The sequence below is a fragment of the Balearica regulorum genome, chromosome 16 (genome assembly GCF_011004875.1).
Source record: "Balearica regulorum gibbericeps isolate bBalReg1 chromosome 16, bBalReg1.pri, whole genome shotgun sequence".
Lineage (NCBI taxonomy): Eukaryota > Metazoa > Chordata > Aves > Gruiformes > Gruidae > Balearica > Balearica regulorum.
In genome coordinates, this window is record NC_046199.1 from 2,800,641 (window position 1) to 2,826,877 (window position 26,237).

General features: G+C 49.1%; 1 protein-coding gene across 2 annotated transcripts in view; it reads right to left on the minus strand.

Annotated features, from left to right (window-relative positions):
• The window catches only part of TOX2 (TOX high mobility group box family member 2), a 154,274-nt gene that overhangs the window by 46,607 nt on the left and 81,430 nt on the right, over positions 1-26,237 (minus strand). For both annotated transcript variants that reach the window (XM_075768248.1, XM_075768249.1), the window contains exon 3: positions 17,582-17,827. In XM_075768248.1, the coding sequence (XP_075624363.1) occupies positions 17,582-17,827 (246 nt within the window). The remainder of the gene's footprint in view (positions 1-17,581; positions 17,828-26,237) is intronic.

A 26,237-nucleotide genomic window follows, 5' to 3' on the forward strand; every position in this document is an offset into this window, starting at 1 on the left:
GCAGTTATTATTAGTCATGGTGTACCTGGCATCAGAGTGTGCCAAGCAATTGAATGGGTGTTAAAAATGTTACTGGCCGCTTCCTCACACGTCTTTATTGTAATCATATGGCCAACATCACACACAGCACAAACACTGCAAAAATTTAAATACAGTGGAACATGATGTAAAATTATTGCGAGAACCCCACTCCCGACTCCTCGCAGAGACCTTTGGCTGCAGACCCAGCTCCACTTCCACGCACGCATCCTCCAAGGACGGCTGAAGAACAGAGTTCAGCATCACCCAGAGGACACAGCAAAAAAACCCCTAGTTGTAATAACTAAAACCTTTGACCATTCATGGGCAACAGTAAAAATCAACATGAAATTCACGGGCACTAGCACTTCCAGAGAAGTGCACTACTTCTCGGTGAATGGCTCAAATAAATCAGCATGGCTGAATTGTTGCTGACTGCACTAAATTCATTGTACTGTATATGACTTTTCTACTTCAGTGAGAAAGCAATGCAAAAGGGAATGAAGCAAACTGTCACTCAGGAGAGTTCCAGCTCCAATCAACCATTATGGATCAGGAAATCCAAATTTTCAAAGGGGTCCCAATTTAGTCCTGGATTTTTGAGGCATAAGACCCAAAGCACACAATTAAGAGGCAGGATTGCCACAGACAAAAGACTTTCTGTGCAAACTTGAAGTTGTTAGTGCACAACAACAGCGTGTACAGACATGGACACACAAACCATTGCAGGATATGGCTTGGAAATACAGCTCTGTGTGATCCCAGCAGATTCAGGCTTTTTCCCCTCAAAATCTTTGGAAATTCATGCCAGGGAAGCTCTAGCAGGTCACATTTCATCAATGCTCTGGGACTGTGAGAAGCCAAGAGAAAAACTACTTTTATAAGTCCCCCTTGCTGGACCTTGTACACAGTGAGAGTCCCTTCCACAACCAGCTTAACGTCACAGATCGTTGCTGCTAAACGAATATCCACTGGGTTAGCAGAGGAAATGTTTACAGACCCACGCTGCTTAGCCACACACGTCCCGTACATCAGCAGTGGCATCGCTCTTCCACTTGGCATTAGTACAATACCCTCACCGGGGCACCATACTCAGCGCTGAACTTTGGCTTCCATCCCTTCAGGAACTGGATTTCTGCCTTGTGAAACAGCACAGCGGAGCCACAGAGGGTGAATTATAAAAGGAGGACGTTCAAAATCGGCTATATCCTGGTGGGACAGGGATCTCTAATCTGTCTTGCCAATCCCCTGACACGGTTTGTACGGGTCTTCAGCACAACCAGGACTCCACCAGTTCAGTCTTTGCTTTAGTAGAAGGATTAAAAACACTTTTTCTTTTTGTCTTGGCCTCTACTGTTGGATTTCATTCTTAAGGCAACTCTTGCTTAGACCCTCTGTAGATGCTGTAGAGCATCTACTGGCCACCATGGTGGGGCTGAAGTTCTGCCGGCAACAGGCAGGTGCTGAAGAAGCAAGGACCCCCCCAGGAGGACAAAGCAGAGCAAGAAGTGCTTGGTCCTCTCATGGGAAGGAGGCAATAGGAGGACCCATAAGTACGGATCTTTCTGTCCTTCAATCTGCAGTGCGGATGCATTAAAATTAAACTGCTTCTTCAGTTACAGCTGTCTGCCATCTAAGACACTCCAGTGAGAGCCTTGCGGTCACTTCTAAGGCCATAAAGATGATTCTGTCTCCAGCAAGTATCTGCTCACTGCCCAGACCATCTCTGAGCTCCACGGTGTGGGTCATTTCGGGACACTTCTCATGGACCTCCAGACATCCTATGTCTCTCAGAGAGGTCAGACTGTACCCTCAGCTCTGTTATAGGAAAAATGAACCCAAATATATGTTCTTATGGGGCAGTTGCAAGGGGAGCTAGGCTGTGCTACCCACAAATCCTATCAGGAAATGGAAACTCAGAAAGGAATGGATTTCCCTGAAGAGAGAACTTGGCCAATGCTACCAACCAAATCAAAACCAGCTGGCTCTGGAGGCTGAGGGGTGGCCTGCCCTGTCATTCTGGGTGAGAAGGCAGCTACTTTCTATCTCACCATGGCTGCCAAGACAAGAAATCAAAGCAAGAACTCAACTTCAGTTGCTGATACCAGCTTTGGGTTTTGCAAGGGACAGCTGGGAAGGGAATGGGTCCCAGCTATCCCGTTTTCACCTCTTTTCCCCTCTTGCCAGTACTGGATGACCTCAGCTCAGCTCAACATTAACATGAAAGTTAACAGGACTTGTCTTGAAAGTGATTTTACTGCAGGTAAGCATGCCACCTCCTCCTTTGGATTAATGCTAACCAGATGGCCAGCTGTCTGTAGACTGTTGCTAAAAAACACAGGCTGAAATAATCAGAGAGTCTCTAGGACAGACACAGAAAACTGATATAGAACTGGAAACACGCCATGAAAAAGCCCGACAAGCGAGAAACTTGGAGCTGCGCGCAGGATTGTCTCCAGCACTGGGCAGAAACCTTCTGCCACAAAGCAGGTGGATTGGCAACGGCAGATGGATGCTTTGCACTAAGAACATGAAACCTGCGCTGTGTTAACAACTGGAGCTTGGCTTTTCCAGAGACCATTTCTGCACATGCAAACCATGCGCACATGAAAAATGCACCTTCAAAGTGGTGGCTTGCAAAGGCTGGTCTATCCCAGATGGGTCGGCATTAGTACGAACTGGGAAAGAGCAAAGGGACAGATCTTCTCTTTGCGTTAGAGAAAACAATGCTGATGAGGCACATTAAAAATCTTTCAAGTAACAAGAAGTTATTAATGCTCTGAGGTTTAATTTGGGAACGTGCCCAAATCTCCATCCCTACTCTGTCAAGGTAAAGAGGATCTAAGTGTTGGATGCAGAGGGGAACTTCACAGATCTGGCTCGTGCTGCTGCATGGCAAGGACAGCAGAGTCAGTACTGATCCGGTCACTTTTTTAAACGATGGTCTACAGCAAAATCAGTAGGTGTAAAGTGTTACCAGTAGCCCAAAGCAGACATGGCCCAATTCCACCACACTTTACCCCGAATGAGACACGATATGGGTGAGGAGGGACCTGGTGCTCCTCAGCTTCAGACTAATTCTAGTTAGAAATTAGCTTTGGATTTATTATGTGTAACAGCTACCTCCTCCTCACCACCAACATGCATTTTAACGTTTACTACAGCAACTCTCCATCTTTTTGTTATCTCCATAAACATTTAAAAAATATCTACTTGTTTTCATTTTTCACCTCTCTGGGACAGTGAGTCCCAGTTTATCTTGGCCTGTGTGGAAAAAAGTATTTCCTTTTATCGCTCTGAACTTCCAAATCGCAATTCCTGAGAAGTTTCCTTGTTAAGGGATATTCCTGATCTAGCCTCTCTGGCTTGTTTGTTCTATGCACTCTCATAATTTCTGTTATTTTATTCATCTCCTTCTTAAACTTACCATCTGCCATCGTAGAAGAGCTTTTCAGGCCCATGATAATTTCTGTTTCTATTCTCTGAGTCTCTTTTTCTCCCTTCTCCTTGCCTGAGACAGGCTGCCCAGCACTGCACACAGTACACAGCTCTCCAACCCCCTGCCATGAATTTCTCCTGTCTTCTAACACCTTGTCCCTGTGCAGGGGTTTTTAGGGAGCAGCGCGTTTGCTTTCTGGAAGTTAATTTAGAATATTGCAAGCTTTATGAGTAGTGAATATTTTTCTCCCCAACACGCATTAATTCACATTTATCAACACTGAACAAACTGCCTCAGCAACCCTCCAGTCCATTTCCCTCCTATGTTTAAATCTCTCCGAATTCCCTTTCTCCTGTCCCAAATAAATCCAATTTCTTTGTGTCACCCTCAAATTTAATTCCTCGCTGCCTACATCCAGCATTGTTAATAAAAAAGCATAAACAACATAGCATCCGGGGCAACAACAAAACCTTGAGAGACCCCCACAAATCATGATGTGCACGGGTCTTTACTCACTGGTTTTTCTAATGTTAGCCAAACAACATAATAAAGAACAGGAGGGATTGGGAAAAAGTGCTTCTTCTCCACAGAAAATGTCGTGTGGGTCACTCCCTGATTGACCTCGCTCTTTGCTACTCCCTTTTCTTGCTGTGACACCTCAAATCACCCCAAATTCATCCACCTCTGCCTCTGCCATCGCGAGGAGAAGGCATGTTCTTCCCAGCCACCCCAGGATCTCCACTTGCTCTGGTCCCAATTTCTGCAGAAACCAGATGGGAGGGGGATCGGTCGGGGGGAACCGTGCCCAGCACAGCCCCGAGCGGCAAGGGCGCGATGGCCATCACGGGGCTGCCCACGCTGGCCACCACGTCTCTGCCTTTGGGCTCCAGCTCCAAAGCAACAACCAACACAAAAGCAGCAGGTTTCAGACAAAATACCACCAGTGCCTCCCCGCCGGGTGCTGCGCTGCCGGTGGCTGGAGGGGAAGGGAGCAGATCCTGCTCCCTCTCACAGCACCACGGTGTTTACCAGCTGCCTGCTGCAGGTTACAGGACATCTCGATCCATAATGAGAAACGCCCGCTGCAAGAGAGATAAGTGAGAAGTATAACACTGGCAATTTCTACGGATGTTGAAGAATTGCAGCAATACACTTCTCCCTCCCTTGCGCGGCCGTTCACAGAGACCAAACAATTTCCATGGTGTAAACGGAAGGTTCCTAATGGGATTCTGCAGAGCTGGGAGACAAATAGAAGAGCTGCGCAGAGCATTAAGGACTGCTTTCCAGCCAGCAGAGCCAAAGTGGAACACTCGGACATATAACATTACCAACTGGCTCGCTGCCATGCATCAGATGCAGAAACATTTTTCTCTTTCTGTGACAAGCTGCATCTGTAGCAATCATTATAATTTCTCTTGACATTGCATCCCACACCTCTTCGCAGAGGCAGTCCTCAAGTAGCATTCTTCATTTAAATGGGAACTTTGATTTTTCTGGGCTATGGGGATGCGAAGTGTTTCAGCCTGTACCACTGAGGCAGAAGGGAGGGCTGCTCTGAGCTGTGTTTCTCAGGGTCTGCTTCAGAGCTTCAACACTTCTGGGGGGGTCTGAATTTGGCAGCTGGACCCACGCAGATCCACACCCACCCCACCGGTAAAACGCAGGTAGAGATTTGGTGTGTTTGAAGAACGGGAAATCTGACTCAAGATTCGTGTTGGTGTTCTTCCTTGCTCTCCACCATCATTCATGCTGACGGCAAACCCCACCGAGTCCACAGGCAGGAGAAAACTCTGAAAAGGCTAAGATCACCGTTTATATTTACCAGCTGAGGAAATCTTACCTACCAATTAGAAACCATTTCTCCCTTCACTGCCTGCGATCAGCCGCGTGGCTGATGTAGCTCTTTGATCTCCTCATTGCATAACAAAGCCTGTTACAGCCGATTATTTTTATTGTAAGCACTTTCTGTTATTTGCCTCTAAAAACGGCTCCCATTTAAATAATAAAAAACGACTTACTCAACGTGCGCACACCTACGGCAGTGAATAGTCATCATAACCTCTACAGCTGAAACAAAAGCCGTGGAAATTTCCATCCTTTTGTGCTCCCCTGCCCCAGGCGTGTGCTGGCGGCAGCCGCGCTGCGGGACGGCACGGACTCTGCCTCCGAAACCAGCCACTGCAGGGCCATTTGACTATGAAACTTCTGGAAAGGCAACCGAAAGAAAGCCAAGTAACGCAGCACGTGCGGTGACTGGAAACGAGCCTCAAAAGTTGCACGGACCCTCCTCGTCAGCAAGGAAAATCTGGGACGATGAGTAATTGCTGGAGCAGGTTAATGCAACCCGGCAACACGCAAAGAGGAGGCAAATGACAGCTAAGAGATAAATATGATTGATCTAAGGGATAAGGGCAATTAAAGATGGGCCACAACATTGATCAAAACGTGCAAGATGGATGGCAAAGAGTTGCCAGACATGCTAGTTCGGTGGGGTAATTGACAGCACACAGTTTTTCCTGCACCCAAGCTGCTGCTGGTTAAAACGGGCAAAAATTATTTTATTTACAGCTGCCTGATGCACCTCAAAAAAGACTTGCATTATGATGCAGGGTGTAAACACATGTGGGAGCATGAAGACCTGACAGTGCAGCAGAGGTTATGATGCAAATTAAAACCCTTCACTTGTCCTTTGGAGGCTCTCCCACATGGCACAGAGCCACAGCCACCACATCTCCTCGTTACTCCCACGGAACAAGTGCACATTGCAAAGAGGGCAGCGTAGCACGGGACAGAGAGGACAACAGCAGACGAGGGGAATACATGGCACAAGCACCCAGTGGGATGGAGGGAACTCTGCCTCTTTGGCAAAGCCACCTTCCTCGCATCAGACCTTTCACCGTCACTCCAGAGAGGCGGCAATGAAAGCTCGGCTTCATTCTGCACCCCCACGCCAAGAGAAGTGACGCGCAGGGAGCGGGAACGGGATGTGGGGCAAGGCACAGACACACGTGCCTTGGGGATTTATCGGTGCCTGGAAATTACTCTGCTCTCCTGTGCGTGACCCAAACAAAAATAAGTGCGACCCACGTGCACGCAGTAAGGCACAAAGACAGTATTTTGGGGAGGGTGGAAGCAGATTCTGGTTGAGCAGCTGCAAGAGGGTTGAGCACATCCAGTAAGGGGCAGAAGTAAGGCTGCAGCTCTCACATGGACGTTTCGCAGCGCTGGTACATCCGTATAGCCTAGGTTGGCGGTGAAGCACAGAGTTAGCAGAGAGCCCCTGGAAGCACATTAGTGTCAATTTTACCACACCAAAGTGGTTGGGGTCTCTGAGGTCCAAACAGGACCTCAAACCTTTGCGCCAAAGACCACCACCTTTCAAGCAAAGATGGTTGTGCCAGGTTTATCTCATGCTGCAATTAAAGGCAAAGACGCTTTGTAATGCCCTAAAGAAGTTCTCATGGGCAAGGGTAATTCCGACACTTTCTGGCTGTTAGTTGACTGTTCGATCTTGGTATCTTTTCTAATGATAACTTTTCGCATAATTTCCTACATTTTTACGAATTGTGACAGGAGGGAAGAAGATGGCAGAGATGGTCCCACAAGCACGCCAGAGCCCGAGCGGCTGGGGGAAGCCCATAGAGGCACCAGCCCCCCGGTTCCTGGGGCCACCACAATGAATCCTCCATCAGGAGACGGGGAACTGGCCGCCTTGGGACACTCCTTCCCCAAAGCCACATCCCAGACTCCAGAGAAACTCTCTTCTAAACCTCTAGTTCATTTTTCAAAACATGGAGGTTTCATCTTCTCATTTCCTGGATTTTTTGATATCAGCACAACACATTTTTAACCTCACCCAGAAAAACTGTTGAAGTGGGGTTGTATGATAAGAAGGGAAAAAAATGTCACCCTGCAGGAGCACACAACCTACATCTAAAGGGTTAAAACAGGCTAACACGTCTGCGTACTAGAGACAAACACATCTTCAGATCAGAATCAGTTCTTAAAAAAGATCCATCCCATACCTTGAACATATTTACTCCAGTTATGTGATATTGTTCTGAAAACCTCCTTCATGCTGTATTCATCTTATCTGCTACTGTAATTCACAATTTTATTTTCCACTACATTTTTAATTTATATTATGTTTTATTTATACTACTGTCTTTTATGAAACCCCAAATTTCAAACCTGACATGAGCATTACACACATAAAGTAGACTTCTTATTATCAACATGGCATAGGAGACAAAAAATGACAGGAATAAATCTTGGGTTTTATGTCGGCAAGACGTTCTGCAAAGTAAGTGACATTTCTCAGCAATACAAATTGTACATTAAAAGATAATTTTCAGAACATGATACCAGCTATGGAGTGCAGCACCATTACACAAAGCAATATCGAAGCTGTTCTTTAGCAAATGCTGTTTTTATGTTGTACTAGTTTGGCATCAAGATTGCATCAGGTCTTGTGAGCAGACTTTAGAGTGATTAAGTTTACTGTGCACAAAAGCCAGTTATTTGGCAAACTGTCAACACAGCGTAATTGATATTTTAATTACACTACTAATACATACATGCTGTTCACAAGGAGCCTCCTCATTGGTTACACAAACCTTGTATTTATCGTGCTGATTATTGTTCCAGAGAAGTTTGCTTAAATGCAAACTTAAATGCAATTGGTAAGATTTTAAATTGCTATAAAAGCAAAACAAATTGTTTCACAAATACTTAACGGCAGGCAACGTGCAGCACAGTGCAAACAAGAGGGGCCATCTCACTTGACATATGTTCTGGGGATAACACGTGCACCCTCCCCGCGGTTATGGCACGGTTGTTTTATGGCTGATAAGGTGACTAGTGGGACTGCCCCGGAGCGACCGGCTTATCAGAAAGATAGTGATCAACTCTAGGAGAGGAAAGGAAAGATTAGGAGGATGAATTTCTATGGAATAGTTAAAAGGTGTACCACAACCGGAGGACCGTGTGGCACAGAGACGCTGCTGAATCGGAAGCAGGAGTTACACCACCTTGGAAGGGACCTGCTGTCTTTCTGGCCAAGCGATGAGTAGGGGAGATAAGGACCCAGTTTGCAGCACAAACCCAAAAGAGACACTGCTACAGCCAGACTTACACACCCTGCGCAAGGCCCTTCCAGCGCGGTACGATGTGGTGCTGTAGGTAAAAGTACATTTTAATGCTTTCCTACACCCCCTGTTAGGGGACAGACAGAACAGGGTGGACGTGAGCGTGTTGCGGTGGCTGCAGCACGAAGAGGGACGGACGGAGAAGAAGAAATCTAGATCAAGGGTGTGATGAACAGGTTGTGGGTGTGTTTTACAGCACTGTGGTTTACAGGCTGCAGGTCTCCTGTGCACCTCTGGCTGTTACTTTGCACCTGTATATTATTTTTCTGTCTTGCCTCTGCAGGTAGTAAGTTCTCCAAGGTATCTCCTCCCTCTAGGTTTTCCAGCATGTCCAGCACCCATGACTGGCTCAGGTATGTATAACATATATGACATTACAATTGTAACAGCATGTAACTGAATAATAATAATAATAATAATAATAATAATAATAATGGTGGTGATGATGATGATGGTGGTGATGATGATGCAGCAATAATAAAAAAGTAATTTATAGGTGGATATCACAGAAACTCTCCTAAGGGTGAGACCTCCTAGAGGATGCAGTAATCCCACCCAACTCATCCTTTGAGCCAGGTGGAATTTGTCACATTGGAGCTAGGTTCCCCCCAGGCAAGAATCCAGCACAGGCTGGCGGAAGCCCGCAAAGCTCAGGAAGACCTTTGCTGCCTCCCAGGAAACACCAAGCACTTTGTGTGTATGGCAGGTCTGAGAGCCCACCTCCATACAGATACACCAAAGGGAAACTGGGCCTGAGAGGTGCTGACCATCGTCCAGACCCTTCAGCCATCCATAAAATTTAGAGGCTGCAATCAAGCCTCTTTTCTTGGAGGATCTGGGCTGTTAGCAGGAAACTGTCTGCAGAGGGAAAACCCACTTTACAAAGCACCAAGGAGGAGATACACAGTGTCCTCCTCCCCAGGTTGGGTATCTTCCTGCCTTTTGGAAAATCACTTCTCCAAAAACCCGTTGGCCGTTTCCGTACGAGTGCAACATGCTGTCACTGCGGCAGCGCCCGCTCCCCAGCTCCTCTCCTCCTCCGCACCCATCCTCCATGCACAACGCCGGCCAGACGCAGGCAGGAGGCACGCTGAGGTAAGGGGACTTCACAGCACAAGACAAAAATAGGATTTTAAACTACTGGAAAAAGCAACTTGGTTTATTGCAGAGTAAATTAATTTATGTGCTTTTGTTCTGGTGGGGGCTGACCAGAGCCATAGGGGATGGACCAGTGCGAAAGGGGAGCTGGGACCGCATCTGCCTCTGGAGAAGCTACTCTGGGTGAAGGTTGGGGCATCACCTCGCTGGGGGTCACTGGAGTCCCCGCAGCCTCCCCTCGTGCCAGAGCCGAGCTGCTGAGGAGCAGTTCTCCTGCAGGGAGGCAGATCTGAGAGGTTTTCAGGAAAAAAGACAGGTTCCCGCGCAAGATCCCCACCCTGGCAGGTGAAGGTCACCTTCTTCCAAACCCTGCAGGCCAAGATGACACCTTGCCTTCTTCCCTTCCCTTGTTCGGGTAGCAGATCTTGCATTACCCAGCAAACCCCACATCTGCTTTGCTTCTCAGCTATCCCAACAGTTCACTTGTATGAAAAGCGTATCATGACGCCTTACTTCCTCGTACCTCAGAAATGGGGTACTCACGGGAAAACCCAAAGACCAACCGCGCAAGCGCACCGGTAGGAGCCTGGTCCCGCAGGTCCCCTCTTCTCATGCACGACCCAGTCCTCATAGGCTCCGCTGCTGTCTGAGCACTCGCAGAATTGGGACCTGACCGTGACTGCCATCCCCCCAGTTCTCTCCCAGCAGCACTTGGCAGGGACCACTGGAAGCATCTTCATCAGCTATGTGAAAAGAGGGGCTGCTGCTCCTCAGGGCGCGTGTACTGGTGTTCAGGGTGACTGGGGAGTCAGGAAGGACCTCTCCAGAGAAGAGGACCCACATTCCCACAGGGACCCGCACTTCTGACCGCAGGCACCAGCATCTCCAGCTCTGAGCGCACGGGCAGGAGCAGCAGCATCCCTGCTCTCCCCGAACACAGACAGCTCAGCCACGACGGCTAAAACTTCAGCAAGTAACTACCGATACGTGCCCCTTCCTCTGAGAAAGCATGTTTTTAAAGACATACAAGAACTATTTACTCTTTGATTGGGAATCTTGTCTCCCAGGTTCCGACCTGGAGTGAAATTTTATGATGGAGCGATAAAGCTTGAGGTCGGGGGGGGGTGTGGGGTGTGGAGGGAAGGGGGCTTTCAAGTGAAAATACCAACAGATACTTAAAGCCAGAAGCATGTGTGGGTGTTGCTAAATTAAGCTCACAAGTAGGTGGGGCAAATGCCTTAAACGAGTTTGCGAAGGTAAAATAACGTTCATTAAAAATAGAAAAACAACTGAAAAAATATCCTTTGTATTCAACTTCACACTCGTACATCATAATGTTCCAGTAAAAGCCCATTTTCCCTTGAGATAATAAAAGAATTGAATTTTTCCTTATCGGTCATCTATTTTTCTAGCTAAAGCTATTACTCCCTCTCTGCGGTTGCTAGGCAACAAGAAATATTAATAGCAGCTTTTATTAGCTTAGCTTTAGCAGTGGAGTACCAGAATGAGAAAATGGAAAACATAAATGTGTTACATAAATCTTTCAACCTTTCAGGGTTTGTGTTAGTCTCTGTTTTCATAATGATTTATTGAAGTGATGGTTCATTTATGAGAAAAAGGAGTGTGAAATAAGAAAACGGAACATTACCCTGAAGGACTGTTTGAAAATAAATAATTATAGGAGGTGAAGAAAAGCTGTTTAAAACCATTTTTCTGAGTTTTATAAAATTTAAAAAGACATATTTCTTTCATTTATTGCCTCTGAGAAAAACACTAGCAGGGAATTGCAAACAGGGCTCTGTTTAATACAAAGAACCCTTCGTGTATGGTTGTATTATTACTATTTTCCACCAAGGGCTCATGTTCGGGAGTTTAGTTTTTAAATACCGAACCATTAATAAGCAGAAAGACAAATTAGTCAAAACCTAAAGCACGCAGCACAAAATTGCCCGTGCAAACTTACCCAGGACCAAAACAGGAGGACTCTGAGAAGTTTTTGTCACCAGTGACACGCTGCCAGCCCGCGGTTTGACGGAGCTGGCTGAGCATTGCCCGGCTGCCGCTCCTGCTTGTTTCTTTATTTATTAAGGCTCTTCCGATGAGCGTGGACTTGCTCTAAAGGGCACTGCTGCATGTACATTGCATTGGGATACAGGTTACTTCAAATAACTTACTTTAACAGGCAATGATTTAAAATTATTGAAATATTTATGTATTGGAAGTATTTACCAATGACATGGAAGTTGGGTTGCCTACTGGGATCCTGTATCTCCAATGACTTAGACAAATGATTGGCATTTCTACTTGGCTTTTGTGTCAACATCTAATTGGTTTCTCTCTTATATCCTGTATCGGAAAACTTTTAACGCTTGCCAGCTCTGGACAGCCATGTCCAACCGTGTTGCCTTCAGCCCTGACCACCTTCCTAGGGCTGTACCCTGGGCTGTCCAGAGAAAACCGCTGCGATTCCCACCGCCTCCGGCCCAGGTTGTAAGTAAGAAATGCTGCTGTGTTTGATGGGGAGCAGCGGACTTGGGAAGGATGGGAGCTGGGGAGAGACCTGCAGAGCCAAGTGAGCTGGCCAGGGGGCTGGTCTTGCAAACTGCCTGCGGGAAGACCTTGCTCGAGGTCTTCTGGTGGGCACCAGAGAGGAGGCTTCTCCTTGGAGCCCTATGTCACCCCCACAGCCTGGGCATGCACACCCCAGCTCTGGGAACGGGCAACTATTTTACTATTTAGTCTGGAGAAGAGGAGGCTGAGGGGAGACCTGATGGCTCTCTACAACTACCTGAAAGGAGGTTGTAGCCAGGTGGGGGTTGGCCTCTTCTCCCAAGGAACAAGTGATAGGACAAGAGGAAATGGCCTCAAGTTGTGCCTGGGGAGGTTTAAATTGGATATTAGGAAGAATTTCTTCACCAAAACGGTTGTCAAACATTGGAACAGGCTGCCCAGGGAAGTGGTGGAGTCACCATCCCTGGAGGTATTTAGAAGATGTGTAGATGTGGTGCGTAGGGACATGGTTTAGTGGTGGACTTGGCAATGCTAGGGTAATGGTTGTAGTTGATGATCTTAAAGGTCTTTTCCAACCAAAATTATTCTCTGATTCTGTGATTCTATTCCTTTCCGTTTCCCACATGGGAGACAGGCAGGCGGGTTACTGCTGAGTTGTTTTACTGTTTTTCTTTCGGTTCCGCAGCAAAGCCCCATAGCGTTGGGACACAGCTATTCAGATTGCAAAGTCAACCAACCAACTCTTCAGGAATATCAGGGCTTCACTCATCCTTGGTACTACAGTTCACCCCCATTTACCCTTTACTCTCTTCCCTTTACATAAACAGGTTCCACGGATAACTGGAAATTTGACATTTTTACACCATGAATGTGCTTTTAGTTAATAGAGATTTTAAAAATACTTTTCAAATAATCTGTTTTCACTCAACAAACGGAAACAAAGAACTTCCCAGCTGTGGCTGCAGCCTTTTTCCACTCAAGCTGATGCTCCAGCTTGCTGCGAGCAAAAAAACCAAAATTACCCCACTGGGCTCAAGAAAATGTGAGTGCCTTTAAAAAGTCACAAAGATCTCCCATCATGAGAAGCACCGGGAAGATGCAGACATGAGGATAGCTGCCAGTCTCTCCAATCCAACTCTGCAAACCTGCTACAAAGCCAATGTTTGCTCATCACAGCTGCCACACGTCCAAACGATGGTCCCCCTCCCAAACATACTGGTTCTGCCCTGGTTTCACCTGGACACGGCAGCGCAGGAAAAGAGCGGGGCGGCTGCGGCCCCACAACGCGCACCATGGGAAAACAGGCTGATTTGTCACCGTGTCCCAGCATGGCAACGTTCCTCAACCGGGCTCGGAGAAGCACAAAATTACGGGGGTCCCAACAGGTCGTGGGGGGTCTCTGGGCAGTGCTGTCCCCCTGACCGGGGGCTCCCGGCTCCCCCCAGCCCGGCAGCACCCCGGCACCGGGCACTGTCCCACCTGATAAGCAGAGACACCCCTAGCCCGCTTGGCCGCTATCTAATATTTATGGAAATATGTTTGCGCTGTGTTGGAGATTCTTGGGCTCTGACCTTGATCGCCCTTTGTTTCTGTCAAATACGTTCTGCCAAATCCCTTCTGAAATCTCATTTATTCACAGCGGCTCCTGAACCCAGCGGGCACCCCACCTCGCCGGCGATCGCTGCCGATTTGCGGTGTTTCTCTGCCCCCTCCCCTGCTGTCCCCACGTCCCCCGGCCCCGGTGTGGCCCCAGCCCAGCAGGTCTCCCTGCAGACCCCCGGGGGGCTCAGGGGCCACTTGTCCACACAGTAACACTGCTGGGGTGCTCACAGTGGGCAAAGTCATTCTCTTTCCAAGGAAAACATCTTTTTTCCTCTGATTAGTTTTTCCTAAATATTCCCATTTCTCAATGAAAATCACATCTCTCCTATTTTCTTTCCCTCCTGCCATTCCTCCTCTTTCCCTATAGAAAAAGGGAGGTCAACAGAAAAAAATAATCCACCGTATTAAGAATTTTCTGTTTGTTCCTTGTCACCAACACAAAAAATAACACGTCTTCCCCAAACAAGCCAGCCCTGCCTCCTCCCCTGCCTCCTCGCTCCATCGGTCTTCCCAATGTCGCATCTTCTGCCATCTCTTTGCCTACTCTTGTCCACCCATCCCTGCTTCTCTCATCTCCAGCTCCCTGCACCCCACCTTCAGCGCCTGAACATTCCCTTGACTTCTAAAAAAAAAAGCTGATGGGAAAAAAAGAAAAATAAATATAGCGAGGAAATAAAGCGACAGAAACAGCAGCGAAGAACCATGTCGTGTAAATGCAGACCTGGTCCATGGGGCTGAGCGAGGTGTGCAGGGGCCGGTGGCATGGAGGGTGCTCTGGAAGGCGATGCTGAAGGGATAAGGAAATGCAGAGGTGACCGTGGCTTTGGTTCTTCCCACATTAGGGTACAGCTCCTTCGCTCGAACGAGGGGTTCCAGCTCCTGACCCCCCAGGGACGGGCTGCAGCCAGGAGCAGCGTCTGGCACCCAGCAAATCTGCCATCACTCTCCAGCTCTCACCCTGCCATGGGAATTTCTGCGCTGATTTAAACCCGCTCCGACCTGGCACTCATCTGCATAACGGCAGCAGCGGGCTCCTCCCTTGCAGAGGCACTGGGAGGCTTAATTCTATCCAAGGATAATGTTGGGACATCCCAGGGCAAGAGACACACCGAAGGGGACAGCAACCTGCACCTGTATTTTCCTTATTCACTTCTGAGCTGTAGAGCAAAATCCCGAGCCCTTAGCTCTCAGTGAGTCCTAGCTCACGCATTTTCAGCAGCTCGAGATTTTTTCATGAGGATGCCTTAAAAAAATCCCAAGGCTCAAGCTACTTTTTTAGAGGAAAAGTCTAAGCAACGTCTAAACATTTTACCTTGAATTGTTTGTCATTTGTCACTGTAATCAAACCAAAAGACATGGCAGCCAAGGCAGGAAATTGCTGCGTATGCAAAAACCAGTATGAACTATAGCAAAGAGCAGCAGCAAGGAGAGAGGCTCCCGGCTCCGGCATTTGCACGAGCAACGTAAGTCCTGGAACAAAGACAAATTCTCCACGCGCCTCCTCCGCAGCGCTCAGGCAAGGTTCGCTCCCAGACTGGCGTCCCACCGTGACGCGTGCGGCAATAAATCCCTTCTTTTTGGAAACGTTAGCAAACAAGCCCCTTTTCTTGATCTGGAGGCTTCCTGCTGCAAACACCCACCCGGAGGCGGGTGACTTTCGGGCAGGGTTGTAGCACGTCGTGCGCCCTGCACCTCCGCGCAACTTCACGGGGCCACCGGCCCGTGGGCTACGGCTCGACGGGCACGTGGGCAGGAGGTGTTCACCATGAGACTTCAAAAATCTGCTCTGTCTCCGGGATTTTATCGCGTTCTCATGTGCTGCTCCCATTAACGCTAACGAGGGTTCTACGTGTGCTACGGGATGAACGCTGCCACGGTGGGCTGGGGCTGCAGCAAAGGGAGACTTGGTTAGGGCACCCAAAACACCCAAAAGGGGCTTAAAGGTGTTGCCTTTCGGTGGGAGAAGTCTGACGGCACGGAAAAAAAGGCTTTGACGAGAGGGTACGGCAGGATTTAATCTGGACCTGAAATTGCAACACAGTTCACTCCCTGGTCTACTTCTTTGCTGCTGGGATCTCTGAAGATGTATTACAGCTCTGAGGGTTTCTGCTCAAAACTAAACAGTTTCAATTCACTATTGGCTGGAAAATTCAGGGTTCACTGGATTTTTTTATTTTCGTGGTAAGGGGCAAACAAATCTTAATCTCTCTATTCTACGTTTACAGCCCACTAAGCCCCTTTCTTATCTTCTCTGGCTCAGTCCTGATTTATTGTCACCATGCTGCATTTGTAAAACAGTACCATAAAGTAAGAAAGAGAACATTTCCCAAGGACTACTCCAAAATAAATTATTTCAGATGTACAGAAGCTGCTTAATAAATCCCACTATTCTTGTTTCTTTAGGTATTTTAGAAAGTGATTTATAAGTGCAATATCACCTCTCAAAAATGAGACAATCAACACAGGATAAAATTACCGTGTTATGAAAATAGGGGTCAGGCAAAGGGGCTGTGCTTTAAATTAAACCAGGGGAAAATATTTCAGCTGAAATTGACTCTTTTTGTCTCAGAAATGAATGTTTTAATCACCTAAAAACCTAAAAGCTAACACAGAGGCCTAAGTAATATTTAATTTCATAGAAATATGCCTGTGTTCAATATTGATGGGCAGAACATGATATTTTTCTTAAACACACTAACAATGAAACTTGGAGACGCATCAAGACTTTCGAAAGCCTTGGGATTTTCCTAGACTAAGAGATAATATCCCATTTAAATATTTAAATATCACTACCTTTCAGACTGTTATCTATTCAAGCAATCAACACCAAATGTTCTCCAGCTAGCGCAGTGGCAGACTCACAGGCATGCTATTTAAGTAAAATTAACTCTGTTTGATACTGATGCCTTCCAACGGCATCCATGAAAATCAATGATCTTACAGAGAAACAATGTAGAGAACTAACCACAGGGCTAAATCTGCTAAAGAGGAAAATATTATTAAACAGCAACGGTATTAATGCAATATCACTGTCAAAATCAAGTCACAACCTTTCCCCGGTGCTGCTGATACAGAAGCGTCATAAGGTCTAATTAGCCCTGAAGTTTCCTCCCAGAGCTGCACTTTATTTCATTATCCCCACCGTATTTATCCCTGCAGAAGAGTCATTTGAAACCTCGCAAGGTATCCCCTTGCCACGGTGTGAGCCAAGAGGTAATCTGAGTTTGCAAGTGCAAGAGGGATCTTGTTCCCCTTGAAATCAATAGGCCAGTGTTCCCTTCACGGAGCATCCGTGCTCCTCCTGCTGATGCCGCTGCGGCCACCCCGGCAGCAGGACACAGGGGTGATGGGCTGGGGGCTTTTCCCAGCAGGAGAAAGGATGCAGGGCGTGGGGGCTATGAACTACGGGCTTCGGCTGGCCACCTTCACGTGGGGTTGGAGCACATGCGCTTTGCTCGGTTCAGTGAGGACATTACATACGCAGAGGAAAACTACCTTCCCCCTGCTCTTGAGAGGCTCAGGAAGACACCAAACTGGAAACGTAAAATTGCCACCACGAGCATGGCCATGCATTCGACTGCAGCATCTGCCACTGCACCCTGACCTTGGCGGGCAGCAGCGCAGCAAGGCAGGGCCGTATCGCCAGCTCTTCCCAACCCTCAGTGCAAACATCTCATCGTTAACATCCCTCTGCGTTCAGTCGAACTCATAACACGACACGCAGAGCGGCTTTAGCGAAAGATCGTAAGAGGGGAAAGTCACTGACCGTGGGTAGCTGGCTGGAGAGAAGATGCCCATCCTGACTCAACATGTTGGAGACCATGATGGCCGGCAGGTCCATGTTCTGGTAGGGGTACGCTGGTATCAGGCTGTTCGGAGGGAGGCTGTGGCACAGGGAGTGATATCCAGTTTCGTGGTCCACCAAGTGCAGGAGAGAAGGGTCGGGGAGATTAGGAGGCGTTATGGGAGGGATCTCATAGTCTTCGTTATTCTCATTCTGACCGTTATACGTCTAAAACACGAAAAAGACATTTTGCAATGCGTCACTGCCTTGTTGCTTCAGCAAAGAAAAGTGATTATTTGCGTAAAAAATACAAAAGCACGTTCCAGTGGAAATGGTTTTGGTTTAGTAAAAACTCTCCAGCCTGGGACACCAGCAGGTCATAACCACATAGGAACCGTGTAGAGAGTGTGGCAGCGCAGCACCGTCCGTCAGGGACACCACCGGTCCTCGCACACCCCAGACCTGCCCGGGGCACCCGCACGGCTGCCCTCTCCCACGCCGCATCCCTCTAGCACATCTTTAGCTCACCAAAGCCTCAGCAGAAACCTCCCCACCCGGATCGCAGCCAGGCAAGCGATGCTTGCAGAGCCCACAGTCACGAAAGAGCGCGGCCGTTTCCCAAGCAGCTGCTGCATTTTTAAGGTAAAGTCCCTCTCTGGGCACCCGGCTCAGCTCTTACAGTATCTCCAGTTTGTATTTTCAAGAGTGTTTAGGAGAATTAGCTCTGTAGAATTAACTAGTACTTGGGAACAAAATTCCCGTTGATTCCTCACAATCTCCAGCACAGAAGCTACAATCAGGGAGAGAGATTTGGAAACACAGCCATCACATGTTTTTTAAATCCTTTAAAGAAAGCCTGCATGACTCCACCACACACGGAGATTTGTCCTTCCTTATATCCTCATCCAAACTGTATTTGGACAAGCGGTCCCCCACCTCCCCACCAACGCTCCCTCGAGGCGACCATGAGCACGCAGAGATGTTGGTGCTCCTTGTGCTTCCCCTGTTTGCTGGTGGCCTGTTTACTTCTAAGCATTCCAATTTATATGGAGAAAGAATATGTTATAGCACCTGTGCAGTCGTTCTCACTTCAGACAAAAACATATTTGCTTCATAATGTAAGTGTGAATCTATCCAAAATTATTAATTATCCAAGCGGAATAGAATGAGTCTCTGGCAGAGCAGGCTTATTCTAAACATCTACTGTTTCACATATTATTATAGCATATGAAATTCTGATTAGCTATACTATTATACACATGGATTTTAAGCTAAATTTCTCAGATCACCTCGTTTCATGGTTGGATTTTGACTTAATACTTGATTTAAGAGCAAAACCCCAGATGTGTGCAAAACCAGTTAAGCACTGTAGGCTTTATTAATCCATTGCCCCAGAGCTCACACTCGGATTCACGCTCTTCATGGCCCCAGACCGCAGGGAGAAAACCCTTAATAAAATAAAATACAACTCATATTTAACCAGCATACAGAAGTCAGTGGGAGAGGCAGCGGGGAGCAGGAGGTGTCGGTGGAAAGGCGGAAGGGCTCCCAGCGGGAACGCTCCGGCACTGCCTGGGAGAGACGCATCCCTCGGGGTGTCCGAGCCAGGGGGTCACGGCTCATCCTCTGCTCGGGCGGACCCCCCCAGCTCTCGCCTCCCCTCGTCCCGTTGCAAAGAGACAGAGGAAAGAGCAGGTACTGCACATCCCACCCGGCCCTTCGGCCTGAGACTCCCGCTGGCTGCGGGGAAATACGAGTATGCAAAAAATACAAGACGGAGCCCGGGCTGAGATAGTTCTGTACCAAGGGTTATTGTTCGGGGGAAATTCAAGCCCAGCTATTTTTCCAGCAACCTCCTGTCTAGCAGCGGTATTATACGGAGAAGGCAGGGGGCTGCGAGGATGCAACAACAGCAGACAGATAGATCCCGTTTAATACGTCTAGTAGTTAGGTTTCCGTTTGGGCTACGCACTTCGAGGTACACCGATTCTTTCCCAGTTATTTAAGAGGATTTCGCTCCATGCTTTACGGAAAGGGATTTAAATAAATCATTGCACAGCAAACTTGTTCCTCCAACCGGTTTATTTTGGTATCAGGTATATAAGCAAGTGGCTTTGCTGTACTTAACTAAATTATGTAAAACCCACTCAAAGTTTCCTAAAGCTCTCTTCAAAACTACAAGTTCCTTGTGTTGCTGCAGAGCAGCTCTCCGAAGGGCTTTGAGGTGGTTTTGCAAGGAGCGCGAAAGCCCCGTCGCCCTGCTCACCCCCCCGCACCTTTCTGCCTCTGCTCCGTTCAGTCAGGGGAAATAAAAAAATAAAAAAAAGAAAAAAAGACCTGCTTCAATCACAAAGCTTTCCGAATAGCTACAGTATTGTGCAGACATATCAAAATCACAATCAAAGCTGTACACAATCAAAATCAGATTAGACAATATCCAATCAACATAATCAGGCTCGGCGCCTGCCAGCTTTTACACCCTATCGCTACGAACAATTTTCCAAAGCAAGCCGCGTTTATTCTATATATGTTTTAAATAGATCGCTAGAAAGATAAGGGAGGTGAGACAGACAGACACTTGGAAGGGTGGGAAAGGGGGGGTGATTTATTGTCACACACTGTGCCTGTTGACACGTTCGAGGTGACTTCTCCGTCCCCACGCAGGGTGGTCTCACGCCGCATGCACAAACCCCGTCATCTCCAACCAGCAACACCCAAAACTCCTTTCTACCACCATGTGGGCTATGCTGCAGATTCTATTTTCTATTCTTATGTTAATTTGAATTAAATTAAACAGCCAATTATACGTTATAAGGATACATTACAAATTAGATTAGTGAGCTGGTCTGAACCCATTCATCCCACCAGGACTCCGAACGCGAGCGCAGAGAAGCTCGCTCTGCTGAAAGGCTGCCCATTACGGCACACGAAAAACCACGGAAGATCTAGGATTTTCCACTGTCAGACAGATGACAGTTGTTGTGATTACACATTATTCCTCTTCAAATTAAAACACTGAAATCAGCTGAAACAAGAAGCCTCTTGCAAATCCCCTCTCGGCTCGCGCTGCAGGGCAGACGGGTGCTGCTTGGAGTGTCAAAACCTGCTTCTGCCCGCAGCGGGACGGAGCAACAGGATCGAGCCAAGCCCTCTTGGAGGGGCGACGGTGCCTCTTCTCTGGCCCGCAGACCCCTGCGCATCTCTCTGCCCCAGCCACAGGGGCTGCGCTGCAGGGCCAGGCGCCGGGCACGGCCCAAACCGAGCACGAGGCACCGGGGCTAAGTCCGGTGATGCCACAGGATGGCATTGCAGCAGGTACGACCAACCTCCACCAGCAGTAAAGTCATATTTAAAAACAATTTTTCCTTCTTGAAATCCAAGTTTGAACAGGAGTCCCTGGACCGTCTCCATCCACTTGCAGATTCAGGGGCAGAGGACAGACGGGTGGAGGAGAGGTGGTGCGGGGACATGATGAGACGCATCCATCTGGCTATGCCCATGCCACGCAGCTTCTCCACCACCCTTTCATCACGCCTTGCTGGGCCACAGCTGCCTTGCCAAAGGCACGGAGTATGGAGGGGTCTGTAACGGGGAGAAGGGCTCTGGTTCCCAGCAAGGTGACACCCAGGCCGTGTACAGGACCAAGAGGAGTCAGGACAGGTAACCACATCACCAGCTGGAGACTTCCCAACGTGGCCTCCTGCCAACGCTGCTTCCTGCCACAGGAACGATGTGCCAGGATCTCCCAGGCTTCCTGTACTCCCTGATGCTTTCCAGGAAAGGGAGACAGATGGATAGGACACACCCAAAACCCCAGGATCTGCAGGTGATTCACATGAGCCTAGTGGGGAAGGACACAACAGCTTGTGCCGCAGAAGACCGAGAGGGAGGCCAGGGAAGCGGTGGGGCTGGAGAAGGGTTAAGGAGCTGGCAGGAGCAAGTCCCCGGGGGCAGAACAGAGGGTGACACAGCCGAGCCCTGCGTGAAGGTCCTGGACAACAAGGGGAGCAGAGCTATTTGAGGATGAAGAGGGAGGACACGGGTCTCTGCCTCTCGCATGCACGCTCAAGCACCCTGAGCAAAGGGGTGCCGACCTGGGCCCAGGTGGCTCTGCGGTGCACGTTTGCGGGTGCGTAAGGAGCAGGAGTTGCAGTTAAAGGGTGCCACGTATGGCCACGGAGCTGAATCAGGAGAGTGGGTGGAGAGCAAGAGCTCTACAGGGGAACGAGCTGGTCTCTCTGCCCGTCTCCAGCGTCCCAGGCACAGAAGCCTGAGTTTTAACAGTAAAACTGGATCTTCTTTTACACGGCTGGTTAAGCACCTCAATTATAAGCTCATCAAATTGTGGAACATCTTCTCTACGTGCCCTTAAGCTGCATCTGAAAATTACTGTGGGTGGAAAGAAGTGAGGAGCTCTCACTCCAGACTGTCAGCATCCAGTGACAAGCAAACTGGAAATAGCGCCGAGCATTTTCACGGCAAGAATCTACCGTTGATGTAACGCGGGGCAAACACCTCCAACAAAGGAACACTCCGCTGCTGCTGCTCCAGGGTGGGAGAGAAACAATCCCCCCTTTATTCTGCTCTTATTGGCAGGCTGCACCAGGCAGCGCTGGGGGAAGGTCAGGCGAGCGGTGCCGGAGCCGGAGCTGCCCTGGAGCCACGCGGGCCGGGTGCGTGACAGCGCGGGGGGCTGCCCTGGGAGCAGGCAGCAGGGCGGGCAGCGACAGCCTCACCCACAAACCCATCCTGCCTGCTTTGAGAACGGAGACACCCATTCCCGGCTCTCACTTTGATCAATTTGAAGTATTGGGACAGATTTCCAGTTCTTGTACTTGGTGTATGCTGGGCCCAGACATTCCTCTGCCCTGCAGCACGCAGAGCCCAGCGCAGGAGAAGGCTCTCAGGCAGGAGGCAGGTTTGGGGACTGGTCTATCGATGGCAAGCAGCTCATCTCTGCTGCAATCACGGAGCACATCTGTGGGTTATCGACATGCCCTGGGTGTCCCTCACCTCTGCACCGCGAGATGGCCCTTTGGGCACGACGACCCCGCACACCCTCCACCATCAAGACTCAAAACCACACTATGTTGCTGCTGCTTCATCTTTCACTCCTACGCTGTACCTCCTCTTGAACTGAAAATAAAGCCAAGCTCGGGGGGCTCCCACCAGCCACGCGGTAACAAACCACCCTGCCTAACCTTGGGCCCAGGGGAGCGTTCTCAGCAACCACAGCAAAGAGTTTTGGATCCATCCACCCACCCCTGCGCAGTGGCCAGGTGGCTCCAGATGTCCAGCTGATCTAAGGGACATCCAGACATCTTAACGCTGTGCAGCTCCCGGGGGACCAGCTGCGATTCAGCCACAGCCATAACCACGGCCATGTGTTAAAAGACACTATGAATTCACCATGCAGGTGACCCAGGAGGGAGCTACAAAGCGTTGAGCACATCTACAAACTAAGCCTTTAGGTTTGTGCTGCCTTTCCCCTCTTGGAAGGGGAGGAAAGCGCTGTCCTTCTTTACAAAACACTCCACAGCCGGCCAGCATCACCTCTCCACTGCGCGCTGGTATTAATCATAGAGGACGTGACTTGACCAAGGACCTGAGAAACTGTTCTCCTCGGCAGCATGGCAAACGTCCGGTGACCCCAATTCTCCGCTGAGTCGTGTTCTGTGCGACTCTCCGCAGGGATGCAGTAGTTGCAGCCAAGCATTGATTCAGAGAAGCATTACTCACAGTGAGAAGGATAGAGATCTGCTGTATTATTGCGGGTAAATATTTGCCCTGTCAAATAACATTCAACAGTAAATATGAGCCTAGGAGAACATTTATTCTTGGTAAGGTACAAGGAAATATGTACGCTGGCATGATCCATCCCACCCTAATCATCCAGATGACACAAAACACCATGGACTCTGTACCATCCCTCATCTACTAACCAGGCTTTTTCCTGCAGCTAACGCGAGAGCTTACTGCCGTAGGAACGTGACCCTCTAGACACTTCGGAGATTAGATGGGTCTAAGCAGACCAAAACCAGCAAGTCTGCAAAGTGAGGAAAAGATTGCTATTTGTGAGGCTGAGCCCAAGGGCTACACCTTGAGCTCCTGGTGTGCATAAAGAGCAGGGAGGACACAGAGGTTATGGGCTGCCCATGCCGTCCCACGAGCAGCGATGGCAATTCCCACCCTCCCACCTGAGCCCAGCTGGACACGGGTGATAAAAGGAGGACTAAGGGAAAATGTGGGCCCTCATGGAGAAGGCTGAGGTGCTCAATGACGTTTTTGCCTCAGTCTTCACCAGCAAGTGTTCTAGCCACACTGCCCAAGTCAGATTTGGGACCATCTAAGGAACCTGAAGGTGCACAAGTCCATGGGACCTGATGAGATGCATCCATGAGTCCTGAGGGAACTGGTGGATGAAGTTGCTAAGCCACTCTCCATCATATTTGAGAAGTCGTGGCAGTCCAGTGAAGGTCCCACTGACTGGAAAAGGGGAAACATAACTCCCATTTTTAAAAAGGGGAAAAAAGGAAGACCCAGAGAACTACAGGCCAGTCAGTCTCACCTCTGTGCCTGGCAAGATCATGGAGCAGATCCTGCTGGAAACTATGCTAAGGCACATGGAAAATAAGGAGGTGGTTGTTGACAGCCAACATGGCTTCACTGAGAGCAAATCGTGCCTAACAAATTTGATGGCCTTCTACGACGGGGTTACAGAGCAACTGATGTCATCTACCTGGACTTGCACAAAGCATCTGACACTGTCCCGCATGACATCCTTGTCTCTAAATTGGAGAGACATGGATTTGACAGATGGACTGCTCATGGCTGGATGGTCACACTCAAAGAATTGCTGTCAATGGCTCAATGTCCAAGTGGACACCACTGACAAGTGGCATTCCTCAGGGGTCAGTATTGGGACTGGCACTGTTTAACATCTTCGTCGGCCACACGGACAGTGGGATCGAGTGCACCCTCAGGAAGTTTGCTGATGAAACCCAGCCATGTGGTGCGGTCAACATGCTGGAGGGAAGGGATGCTGTCCAGAGGTTACCTTGACAGGCTTGAGGGGTGGGCCCGTACGAACTGCATGAAGTTCAACAAGGCCAAGTGCAAGGGTCCTATACATTGGTTGAGGCAATCCCAAGCACAACTACAGACTGGGTGGAGAATGGATTGAGAGCAGCCCCGAGGAGAAGGACTTGGGGGTGTTGGTGGGCAAGAAGCTCAACATGACCCAGCAGTGTGCGCCTGCAGCTCAGAAAACCAACCGTGTCCTGGGCTGCATCCAAGGAAGCGTGGCCAGTAGGTCAAGGGAGGTGATTCTGCCCCTCTGTTCCGCTCTGGTGAGACCCCACGTGCAGTACTGCGTCCAGCTCTGGGGTCCCCGGTACAAGACAGACATGGAGCTGTTGGAGCGAATCCAGAGAAGGCCACGAAGATGATCAGAAGGCTGGAGCACCTCTGCCATGGAGACAGGCTGAGAGAGTTGGGATTGTTCAGCCTGGAGAAGAGAAGGCTCCAGTCCCTGCAGGGGCTCCAGGAAAGCTGGAGAGGGGCTGGTGACAAGGGCAGGGAGTGACAGGCCAAGGGGAATGGCCTGAAGCTGCAGGAGGGGAGATGGAGATGAGATGTGAGGCAGAAATCCTTCCCTGTGAGGGTGCTGAGGCCCTGGCACAGGGTGCCCAGAGAAGCTGTGGCTGCCCCTGGCTCCCTGGCAGTGTTCAAGGCCAGGTTGGATGGGGCTTTGGGCAACCTGGGCTAGTGGAGGGTGTCCCTGCCCATGGCAGAGGGTGGGACTGGATGGGCTGTGAGGTCCCTTCCCACCCAAACCAGTCTGTGGTTCTGTTTCTCTTACATACATACAAAAGGATTCACTGCGTGCCAGTGTTCACACAAGCTGCAGGACACGCCAGGTTGAAAGGTCTTCCACATAAAGAAAGATCTTCCATGGGGCATATAAAGAGGAAAAGAGTCCAAACACAATGAAAAAGTGAAACTCAAAGCTTAATGAAGGCAAGCTACTCCACATTTCCTTAAAAGCCTCTGAACTGCTCTCCCACCACACACGTTACTTGGCACAGGCACGATCGTATTTGCAAGAAGTGGATTTTGATACATTTCTCCGGCACATGAACCACAGAGGTTTTCTACTTGGCGCGAAGCACTGAAGCCGCAGGGACAGAAACATTAGTTCAGGTGTCAGGAGAAGGTGGAACTCACTTGGACATTGCAAAGTCCAGAGAAATTCTCTGGGGCCAGCAAGGGAAAGGGCTCAGTGCTCGCTGCAGGGTGAGCCGGGGGGCTGTGGGCAGGGGTGCGGACCCCTTCGGCACCACTTCTCCGGGGGGGGGGGGATGCCGGAGGGCTGCGCTCGCACCTGTGATTCCCAAAGCCCCGTGCCAAGGAGTGAAGTAGCGCTGATTTTCCGCGTCAGCAGCTTTGGGTCTTAGGAATGGAAATTGATTTGTCTCATCTTCGCACACGGAGATCCAGCATGTGAATAGCAGGGCCAATGAATTACTTGGGTAGAGTTGGATAAATACTGTGAAGAAGTATTTATTAAGTCAGTCACATACAATCTACAAATTGTCTTTGAAGTGTTCCCAGCCCCTTTTACATTAATTTTCACATG